Source organism: Wasmannia auropunctata, unplaced genomic scaffold (assembly GCF_000956235.1).
Source record: "Wasmannia auropunctata unplaced genomic scaffold, wasmannia.A_1.0 LD310679.1, whole genome shotgun sequence".
Classification (NCBI taxonomy): domain Eukaryota; kingdom Metazoa; phylum Arthropoda; class Insecta; order Hymenoptera; family Formicidae; genus Wasmannia; species Wasmannia auropunctata.
In genome coordinates, this window is record NW_012052211.1 from 1 (window position 1) to 12,486 (window position 12,486).

Consider the following 12,486-nt stretch of genomic DNA (forward strand, 5'->3'; position numbering starts at 1 on the left):
GTCCCTATATTAGTGTGCCCTGTATCTATTAGTGTGCTTTTATATTTAAATAAGTCATAAAAATAAACTGGTACAAATATATAGACAAAGTATTTTTTTTTATTAAGTTAAAGTATTAACTTTATAAAAAAATACTTTGTCTATTTATTTGTTTATTTTTATGACTTATTTAAATATAAAAGCACACTAATAAGTACAATTACCCTATGCTATGGAACTGTTAAAATGTGTTTTTAAAATAGAAAGTTTTTTTTTTCTAAATATAGTTTTATGTATTCAATCATACATATAATTTTTTATGAATTTTGAATGTAAGTTCATGATTGAAAAACATTGCAATTAATATAATTAAAAAATAAATGGAAAATAAAAGCATATACAAAGATTAATATAATAAAATATGAAACTTCTTTACATTAAAAAAAAATATTTTATTAATTTTTTGATAGCAATAATAATTAAAATCTAATGTCTATAAAGTAATAATATTTTGGTAATAAAATTTTTCTATAATCTTTTTCTCTAAATATAATTTTCTATTCTAGTTTTTTAATAAAATATAAATTTTCTAGTTAATTTTTTTCTAAATATAAAAATTATACAAAAGTTAATTACAATCGATTAAGTACCTGATAGACTTTGCTAACATGATCCTGTAAGTTTACATAGCTCTCGTAATCGGCCAAAAGTAGAAATCTATCCCATTTAAGCAATACATCAGCAATATCTTGGAATTCATTGAGGTTATTTGGACTGAAGAATCCTCCTTGGATTTGATCAATACATTGTTTAGCTTCCGGTAGTTTGTTATAATAATCGTATGCATTATAGCCTCTTCTTTTTAGAGCCTCCACTTCCTCTACTGTCATACCAAAAATGAAGATGTTCTCATTACCCATTTCCTCCGCCATTTCTACATTTGCTCCATCCAAGGTACCAATGGTCAATGAGCCGTTCAACTAAAAATAATGTAAGGTTCCATTATCTAAATGAACCAAATTTTATAACAAAAATAATAACTACAATTAAATATTTAATTGATTTAATACACTGTATTCAACAAATTAAATAAAATCACAGAAAATAATTAAAATTATTCGTAGTTTTACGTATACCAAATAAGTTTATTATCGAATAAAATAAAAAATTAGCAAAATATTATATAATTTTCGATATACTAAAGCCTTTAGTAAACCAAATAAAATTATTATAAATAATTGCAATAATCTTTGTTTGCTCGTTTGTTGGCCTTCATTTCTCTAATTTCTATTTTATTCTAAAATACAAACTAATTTCAAATTTTATTTTTATCAAAATTATTTCGCCGGATATGTAAATAAATGCGTAATCTCAATTTTATTTTACTGCCAAACATAACTGACCATAAACTTCATGTTGCCAGTACCAGACGCTTCGGTGCCAGCGGTCGAAATTTGCTCGCTTAGATCTGCCGCTGGTATGATCTTTTCAGCTAAAGTCACACGATAATTTTCAAGAAAGATTAACTTGAGTTTATCACCAACGATTGGATCATTATTGACAACATTAGCAACACTGCAGATAAGCTTAATAATCTTCTTCGCCAAATGATAACCCGGCGCTGCTTTACCACCTATCATCACAGTTCTCGGAACAAAAGGAGCAGATGGATCTCTTTTTATTCGATTGTATAAAGTGATGACATGTAAACAATTCAATAATTGACGTTTGTATTCGTGTATACGCTTTACCTGTCAACAAAATATTACAATTCAATTTCGTATCATTTCATCTCAAATCTTGCTAATTTGTTTTCATGCAATTTAACATATGAACATATTACTGCATATATCTTGCAACCGTAATGTGCCATCATATATTACATAGGCAGTTTAAAAATTATCGGATATTCTTTTAATTTTATTATTCTTTGACCAATTTAGAAAAGATTTCTCTTTAGCAATAACATAAGTCTATTTACTATAAATATCGAAGTTGATTTATAATATTTAAAAAAATTTTTAACGCTTTATTTGCGTAATAAAAATCTCAAATTGTAACAAGATCCAATTAAATTACATAACTAACAAAAATGATAGCTTTGTCCTCTCTATCTTCTATCTAAAACTTAACTCGTTAAACATTTCTTACTTCAATTGTAATTATTTTGGAGATAATTTTAAAGAGAATATGATATTCTGATGAAAATTTTTCTTGAAATTTTTCACATATTTTCTCGAAATTTTTATATTATATCAGAATTTTTTTCACAACTTCTATATAATTTTATAACTTTTTTTAGAAAAAGTCTCTGACTTTATACAAATTGAAATAATTTTCAGAAATACTGAGTCTACATTTTTTTAGAATTTTTTATATACGAGTACCTACATATTTATATATTTATATATTGAGTTCTGAAATATTCAAAGATTTCATTTTATAATTTCCGGGGAAAAAAAAAAAATCTAAAATCTTAAACGATTGAAGATATTTTCTTAGAAATGTTTGTAAATTTAAAATGTAAATCTTAAATCTGTAATTCTTAAAAATATAAGATTTCATCAGAATTTTTATCAATCGAGTATAAATCAACCAATGCATTGTAATGAAAAAGAAATGTTTCTTCATTGACTATATTCTAACCTGAATATCAAAAATAGATGCTGGATTAACTCGAACACCATATTCTTTCTCTAATATTTGGGCTAAACGTAATTTGTTTTCCTGTTTAACTTTAACAATGTTACGTTGGAATACCGGATCCTTCGCCCACTTCTTCAATTGCTCTAATTGTTCCAAATGAACTGTCCATTCGCTACCAATTTTCTATAAATTATAAAAAAAATTATATAAAATACATAATTATATAAAACATATATATGCATGATATAATATCGCGATTATTAAAATCAGGGACTCCGGAATCGATAATCGTTCCTTTTTTTAGTTGAATCAAAACCGTAATTGTACTAAAATTCTACAAAGTTTATAATATCAGAATCATAAACAGATTGAAAAAATTATTTTTGTTTACAGCTTTTTTGGTTTTTAATCTACAATTTGTTACTTTATTTTACTTGTTAGTAATTAAAGTATTTATTGCTAAATAAATTGTATCTATTAAATAATAATAAATGAGGAAGGTTCTTTCATAAATTTCATAAAAATTATAGATGGTTTATATAATTTTTTTTTAAATTGTCATTTCATATAAAAATTTTATACAAAAAAATAGAATTAAAAGCAAAGTTCATAATTAAGAGATGATTTATTTAGGAAAACTATTTTCATTAATTCATTTGATTACTTTAATTGCTAAAGTAATTTTGTCAGATAAAAATATAAAAAAGTATCAAAATAAAAATATATATATATAATTAAATGGCAATTTTGATAATAAAGAATTAATAAAGAGATAATAAAATATTTTGAAAAAATTTAAAAATACAAAGAAATACATATTATTTGAAATATATCATATTCTCAAGAAAACATAATATATAAAAAAAAGTATATAATTATTTTTTCTACATCTTTTACAACTATGTTAAATTATATATTTTATTTTCATTCTCTTTTCCCTTCCACACACATACACACAAGCGCGCGCGTGCGCTCAAAAGTAGCATACAACGGCAAAAAAACATTACTAGTTTAATAGAATAATAATTTAATAGGAAACATTAAAAAGAAAGTTTTAGGAAAACCGTAACTGTAACCAAGAAAATCCATAATTTAAATTTAAATTCATTAGTCAAATCGATGTCTTATTAAATCGTAATCAGAACCGAACTGAAATATCCTTTTAATCTGAATCCCTGATTAAAATAATGTTCCACATATTTGAATACTGACTTCTTCGATTATATCGGACAGATTTGGATTGCAAAGTAGCAGCCATCTTCTCGGAGTGATACCGTTCGTCTTGTTCTGAAATTTCTCCGGTGTCAGTTCGTAGAAGTCTCGGAAGCTAACAAAAGAAAAACAATTAAATACTCCATTAATCTTCTCAAAGCATTGTTAGTTCCCACAAAAAAAACTCTACGTACACACTATCTTTGAGAATTTCTGAATGAAGGCGAGCAACTCCGTTTATGGCATGACTACCAACGATCGACAGATGAGCCATGTTGACTCTCTTCTCACCTTCCTCTTCTACCAAAGACATTCGACGAATGCGGTCCATATCGCCAGGCCATTTGGCTGCAACTTTTTGAAGATGCAAATGATTTATCTCATAAATAATCTGTAAATGCCTCGGAAGAATACTCTCCAGCATAGAGGTGGGCCATCTTTCTAATGCTTCGGGAAGAACCGTGTGGTTTGTGTAGGCGCACGTACGTGTCGTAATGTCCCAAGCCTAAAAAATTAAAGTATTCTAAGATATTTGTTTCAAGTGTTATGTAAATTATAAAATTTATTCGATCACTGTCAATCACGTCACTATTAAATATACAATTAGATAAAAGCTGAAAATTCAAAAAAAATCTCTTTGATAGTAATAAACTTAAGCCTTAAAATATATCAAATTATATTGAATATGCAATAATAATCTCGAATTGTTACAAACATTCAAATATCAAGCATCTTAAAATATTGTAAAATATTATTTGTTATTAATTTATGTGATCTAAGTTCAAATTAGAGGTGTGTGAATTAAGCATTTGCATGGTCGAATCGAATTTTTTATAACACGTTCGAAATCGAATCGAATCGAATCTCTTTAATTCGAATACGAATCGAATCTGAATCAAATTTTCCCAGATTAATATTACATGTTAATTTAAACATAATAAATATCAAAATTTATGATTTACATTATTTTACGCAATTTATTTAAACAATTGAACAAACTGATTTAAACAAACTAAAGACCTATTTTCGATTTACATTTTATTACAAAGGATCTTATGTGACATTTTAAATTAGAAAATATTAATATGTGTACATACACACGAATAGTTAGAATGCTTTCGAATATTTTATTAATCTATATGAATACATTATATATTATATATCAAAAGTACTTATTTATTAGATAAGAATAATTAGTCGCACGGGAGATGTAAATAAACCAAATAGAATAGGCGATTGATTCAAAATTCTCGAATCTTGCAGATTCGAAAACAAACTCGAATCGAATCTACTGTGATTCGACTCGATTCGAATTATTCGCACACCTCTGGTTTAAATATTAATATTTAATATACGTGCCTCTAGTATACGTTCTCACTCAATATACCGGTTATTGCGATAAATCAGAAGATACGGTAGTGTCTCGTGACAAATCTATTTACGACGAGACCGTGTCTCTTTACGCGAATTGGCGAGCACTTACATTTTCCGGATCTCAATAATGAACCGATCAAGTTCTAAGTAGACTCAATCGATAGCTCGGATTCGAATTATAAAATAAAATAGATAAAGACCATTAAAGGTTGTTGCTTATTTTCATTTATAAAAATTTTTATTTTTTGTAAAAAAGAGGAACAACTTCTAGTAATCATGACCTTGACAACTTGTGTCAAGGTCATGATTCTGAACATTCAAAAAGTTTTAGCCATTGTTCGGACACCTTGGATAATGCTAATGCCGGCGATATTGTAACATTCAAGTCTTATAACTCGAAAAGTGCTTAATGGAAAAATATTTCATTATAGTATTTTGAAATGCTCTCGAGATAAGCTACAAGTATATATGCAATGAAAAATGGGGAGTTTAATTTAACAAATTTAAAGTGACCTGTCCCTGGCCTTGACAACACCATCAAAGATCAAACCAATGATACCATTTTATATTCTCCTTAAAGTTACACAATTTTTGGCTTAAATATTTTTCAATTCCATGTCTTATTCTCGAAATATTTTAGTGCGTCACTTAAAATGACCCCTTGTATGTACATACATACATTTTTTGCAATTCAAATTTTTTAAAATCAGTATTCGTTGATATTCCCGATATATGAAATTATAAAACTAATATTAAACTTAAAAAATCACTAATTAAAAAGATATTTCGTATTCTAAAATATGTCGATAAATTAATTGTTGTAAAGAAAACAAATAGTTGCTTTTCAAAAAATTATGCAATTTGCAATATGTAATTACATATTTTTTTAAAAGTAACTATGTGTTTTCTTTACATCAATTGATTCATCTTATTATTCTATGCATAAAAGTATTAAAATACGGTTATCAAAAGTTAATAATTTACAAAATATTTCATATTTCTAAATCTACCAAAATAAAGCATAAAATATTTAAATTGATTTTTTATAACTCTACTTTAATATTTTTATACGCAGAATAACTAGAAGAATCATATTGTTACGCCCAAAAATCGAACTCGCACTTTCTCGCATTCGCGTGCGTGCACTCGCGGAATTGCAGAGAAATAAGAGACATTAGTAGTTGAATTAAAAGCTCTTTAATTAACTAAATAGTAATTACATAATGAAAGTATAAAACAAATCAGCACGTCTGTACGGATCGACGGCTCGTCTCTAATCTAACATGAAGATCGTTTGACAACAAAAGCGCGTCGTCACGAAAACAAAAGCTCTTCAGATTCTTCTCGTCAGCTCGGTCAAACACGAAACGACGCGGGCATAGTCGCGGGCGTAACAATATTATATAACAAAAATCATAAAATTCCATTTTAAAAAACGGCAATAACTTTCATGTGAATTCTTTTTAATTCATTTTACCATTATTTGTGCTCTTCCACAAATTATACAATTTTTGTGTAAAACATTTTTGCCTGCTAAACTTGTCAGTTTTTGAGATATTTGATTAAATTGTTTAAATCCTTTTTTTTAGAACCTTATTTTAAATACTTTTATAATAAAATAAAGCAATTAATATAGGAAAAAATACGTAATTGTATGAAAAAGTATGCCATTGCACATTATAAGTTGTAAATTTTGTCTTATTTTAACGAACTTTTTTCAAAATATTTTTTCAACTTTGTATATAGACAATGTTCCTTTATAATAAACATACCTCTTCCCAAGAGAGTTTTTCAACATCAAGAAGAATTCTCATCAGCTCAGGAATAGCTAGAGAGGGATGCGTATCGTTGAGTTGAACAGCTACTTTATCAGGGAAAGCTTTGAAATCAGTCCTATGATGCTCCCTTGAACCAAATTTGCTAGACTTATATCTTCGGATGATGTCTTGCAGAGTAGCAGCTACCATAAAGTATTCCTGCTTCAATCTGAGCTCTTTGCCTTCGAAGAAGTTGTCGTTTGGATAAAGAACTCTGGAGATATTCTCCGCCAGATTACGATCAATCACAGCCTGTATATAGTCACCGTCGTTAACTGAAAGAGTTAACAGCATATGGAAAAGACTGTTATTGTATTGCAGAAACTCATCGAGTTGATACTTACAGAACTTCAAATTAAATTCTATAGGCGACTTTGCGGACCACAGCCTTAAAGTATTAACAACATTATTTTTGTAGCCAGGAATTGGACTATCATAGGGCATGGCAAAAATAACCTGTAACAAATTATATTAAACAATTATAATCATAAATTATTTATACAAAGTACTGCAAGACATATGACATTTTTTTAATTACAACTCTTCTATAAAATTTACAAATAATTTTTTTCTTTATTAATATTTAATATATCGAGAAAATTCGTTTTTTTCTAACTATATATTTTTACAAACAAACTTTGAATTAAAATTCTATGGAAATGTAGTCAACGTAAAACTGACTACATGTCGTATTTTCTCTTGCAAAATTTCTTAACTTTAAATTTTCCATTTAATTGTTCGAAAATTGTAGATGTTTCACTCAGCATTTTCTTTAAAAAAGAAAGATTGATCCAAATTGACTGTGATACGCAGTAAAAGCAACATTCAGCAACATTTTGGATATATGGATGCATATTTTGTGTGTAAAGTATTCATGTATTAAAATAATTTATTACCTGCGTATTCACCCATTTTTTGCCCTCCGAAGTGTCAATCACATGGCCATAAAAGTTCACCGGCAACATAAATTCTGGCCGAGCTTTTTCCCAAGGATTGCCATATCTGAGCCAATCGTCGGGCTCCTCTATTTGCTCACCATTTTTTATTTTCTGTGCGAATATACCATATTCGTAACGTATACCGTATCCATAAGCAGCTAAACCTAATGTGGCCATACTATCCAAAAAGCAGGCAGCTAAACGGCCTAATCCTCCGTTACCAAGTCCGGCGTCTTCTTCGAGTTCTTCCAATTCTTCAATATCCAGACCCATCTACGAGAAATGATCACAATATAGAATGGCCAATTATTAAGATAACCTGTTTCCTAAGCAAAGATAGAGAGAAATAGCTTCTTTTTGATAGAACATATCCAAAAAATTGTAAAATTTAAATACATTTAATTATACTATAATTTTATATTTGATATTGAAAAAAAATACTTTCAAATATTTTTTGAAGTTTTTTTAGATGAATAAAATACCTAATTATATAAGAAAAAATAAAATCTTTTATGTAATAAAAATGTAAATATTAAAAACTGAATATTATATATATACGGATAATGAGCCAGAAGATATCCCATTTTATTAACAATCATTCCTAAAATTTTTTTTAATTTTAGAAAAAAAAATATTTCAAACAAAAATTATACATATGGTCTGAAAAGACAATTGCATATTGTAAACTGCATAATTTTTATGAAAAATAATTATATTTCTTCACTAATTGATTTATCTCAATATTCTCTATATAAAATATTTCCGCTAACCCTTTTATCGAAATAAAGTATGATTTGCATAAAAATATTATGTTTGTTGTATTAAAACGATTATGTTTGCTATTTAATTTATATTGTATATTTAAATATATATTTGTATACATCATAAATTACGTTATTACGAAATATTGATAAAATATGAGCAAAACAGAACAAAAATAAATAAATTAGAAATATAAATAACTGATAACTGTCGAATTAGATTATTAAATTTGACAAATCTGATAATCAGGTACGATATTTTACAAATTAAAGAAGTTGATTTTTTAGTTTATATGACTTATTTTAAGGCTATTTTTAAGAATAATTTCCGCGAAAATAGAAATACTTTAAACACTGATGTTTTATGTAGGTACGTTTGGGCATCCCTTTTATTTTAATAAAAATTTAGCTTTATTACGCAAATTGTGCGCATAATAGAAAAAATTACAATTAAATAAAGAAGCGTCAAACACAAAAAAAATTTATTAAATTACAAGGTCATTTTCGTTTACAAGTATCTCAAAATTTGTGCTTAATCTACTGATTTGAAACAAACGATTAATAGTTTATTTTAATCTTTATAAATATTCGCTTATCTCAATAAACAATGTAACTCAATTATTAACAAAATGATGATAGGTTAAAAAATACAAAATTTTGCATAATTTTATAAAATGCGCAAATTGTAAAAAACACATTTAAAAATATTGACCTAAACATAGTAAAAGATATAGTGATAAATGAACACATATTTCAAAGCGAAAGTCAATTGGTTCAGTAGTTTCTAAGAAAAGCGTGAAGAAAATTGAGAAATATGATTTTGAAAAAAACGCGTTTGAAGTTTTGCTATTTTATTATGAGTGATAAAGTAATTTGTTATCTTAATCTACTATGATACATCCGTACATTACATTTTTTAAACTAAAGAATATAGCAGATATATAATTCAAGAATTTGAAATAAAAAAGGAAATGTTTTTAAGAAAAAAAATACCAACTGCTTTTGACCTGCACGTACGTCGTCCCAAAAATCAAGTCTTTGAAATCTTTAAGATGCTGACAAATTGTTCGAATTCCATAAAATTATTTTGAAAATACATTACTTAAAACTATAAAGGTTTAAAAATTTTATGCGCCGCGCGCTAGACAGCCACGGTATACATACATTTTGAAGGATCCATTAAGATTTCTCGAAAACTGATAGATACGAAAAAATGTTTCAAACAAAAGTTGTATGACTTCAAGAGGCACATAAAATGCCATTGATTTGATCTTGAGTGGCATTGTCAAGATCAGGGAAAGGTCACTTTAAATATTTTAAATGGGACTCCACATTTTTTATTGAATATACTTGTAGCTTATCTCGAGAGCTTTTCAAAGCACTATAATAAAATATTTTTCCATTGAACACTTTCCGAGTTATAAGGCTTGAAAGTTACCGTATCGCTGGCATTAGCATTATCCAAAGTGTCCAAACAATGGCTAAAATCTTTTAAATGTTGTTCAGAATCATGAACTTTATAACATATATCAAGATCATGATCATTAGAAGTTGTTTCTCTTAAAAAAAAAAATTCTCAAAAATGAAAAAAGAGCAACCTTTAACAGCCTTGGCCTTGACACATGTTTTAAACAACATTCAAAGGTTTCAACCATTGTTCGGACACCTTGGGTAATGCTAACGCCGGCGGTACTGAAATTTTCAAGTTTTATAACTCGAAAAGTGCTTAATGGAAAAATATTTTATTATAATGTTTTGAAAAGCACTCGAGATAAGTTACAAGAAATACGCAATGAAAAATAAGGGATTTCATTTAACAAATTTTAAAGTGATCTTCCCTGACCTTGACGACACCATCCAAGGTCAAACCAACTGATACCACTTTATATCTCCTTTGAAGTCATACAACTTTTGTTTGAAACAGTTTTCCATAATACCTATCATAGTTTTCGAGAAATCTTAATGGATTCTTTCAAATGGGACAGTCTATATATTATGGTTATGATCAACTACACAAAATTTTTGAAATCCGTATAATTTCCTAAATAATCACAAAAACATGATATTTTATAAAATATCTTCAAATTCCGAATATTCTAGTAAAATATAATTTGTTTATTTTACTGACTTTTAAACATCCAAGTTAAGCTAGCCACCCCCCACCAGCGCAAAATTCATTTTCAAATAGTTAAAAATTAAATGCTAATTAGATGCTCAAGTGTGAAATTAGATGCTCGAACCGGTAGAAAAAAAATATATTAGGGTGGGGAAGGCTGGCCTAACATTAAGTTAGCCCCTATCCACAAAAAAATATTTATTGCGTAAATAAAAAACAAATTTAGCAGAATTAACTACTAATTAAATGCTTCAAAAAATAATGAAAATATTTTAAAAATATATATTTTAAAACTTAGATGCCAGTCAAACGGTCGACTTACAAGAGAGAAGTTATGTTAAACAATTAGGTACTCCAACAAATTTAGTATTAAAATATTTCTTTCTTATTATAACATTATTTTAAGAACCAAGTCGTCGAATTAGGTGCTCATTCCATTTGACAGAAATTCGAATTAAACATCGATCGCGCAGTTGGCTCGTGCCATTCTATTTACGCAATATTTATTCTTTTTGTGGGCATGGGTGGGGACACAAAAAACTTAATGTTAAACCAGCCTCCACAATATCTTTTTTATTTTCTACCAAACAATTCGAGCACTTGAGCATAATTTTTTGAGTTAATTTTTAACTATTTAAAAATTAATTTTGCGCTGATGGGGGACTAGCTTAATAGAGATCTTTTAAACACTAAAAAATTCTTTTTAGAATATGAATAAAGAGGCCAAGAAATAAGCACACATTGGATGTTAAAATTGAATGTTAAAATTAAAACTTTAATAACATCATTATACAAAAATCCTAGAACGTTTCAAACTAGTCATTTTTAGCTAGTAGAATTAAAAAAAAACGCAAAATAAAAGATAATAAATAAACAAATAAACACATTAAACCACGAGGTCAAAAATAAATCAATATTTAAACATGTCTATAGATTAAATGATTTCTGACATCCATTTTTTTGTGTGCTCGTTTCTTAGTCTCTTTATTCATATATTTCATTGCGTTGCATACACGAACGATTTTAAACTTAAAAATTAATCTTTTAGCTTCGTGCTATTTTACATTCTTTTTTATATTTTTTATATTTCTATAAATTTAGTTTTAAAAAATATATACTTGCCTGATACATAGCTTCGTCGCATGCTCCTTGTATTCCTAAATTGATCATTGTATTTTGTAATGATCTTCCCATATAATATTCCAAGGACAAATAATACACTCTCTGAAAAAAAGCAAGATTTAAAATATATGTAATAAAAATGTCCTATTTAATTTATTTAAATAATATCGTACAAATGCCATGTAACATCATAGTAAGTTTAAACAGACAATTAATTAAAAAACACGATAGCAGAACTTAATCTTTTGTATTTTTTCAACATAAACGAAATGTTAACATCTGTATGAATTAATGTTTTTATTCAGACCACGAGGTCAATTAGCATAAATAGTTTCTGTATGACAATGGTCCTGTAAATAAAAATATACAGTCAAACCTCGATAACTCGAACCTTTACAATTCGAAAACCTCTATAAGACGAAAATTTTGTTCATTCCCTTCCGCTCCGTTGCGGAAAACCTCTATAAATCGAAATAAAACCTACCTTAACTCGAATTATTTGTAGATCGGAAGAGCACACG

The 12,486-nt window shown here is 27.4% G+C and overlaps 1 protein-coding gene across 1 annotated transcript; it reads right to left on the reverse strand.

Moving 5' to 3' along the window:
* Positions 1–580: 580 nt before the first annotated feature.
* Positions 581–12,067, reverse strand: LOC105461025 (glycogen phosphorylase; the record flags this gene model as incomplete). The annotated part of the gene is made up of 9 exons (XM_011707518.1): positions 581–959; positions 1,383–1,730; positions 2,626–2,808; positions 3,838–3,952; positions 4,032–4,342; positions 6,984–7,303; positions 7,373–7,484; positions 7,925–8,239; positions 11,966–12,067. Coding segments are annotated over 9 exons (2,154 nt in total), but the record flags the coding sequence as incomplete, so codon positions are not given.
* Positions 12,068–12,486: the final 419 nt, after the last annotated feature.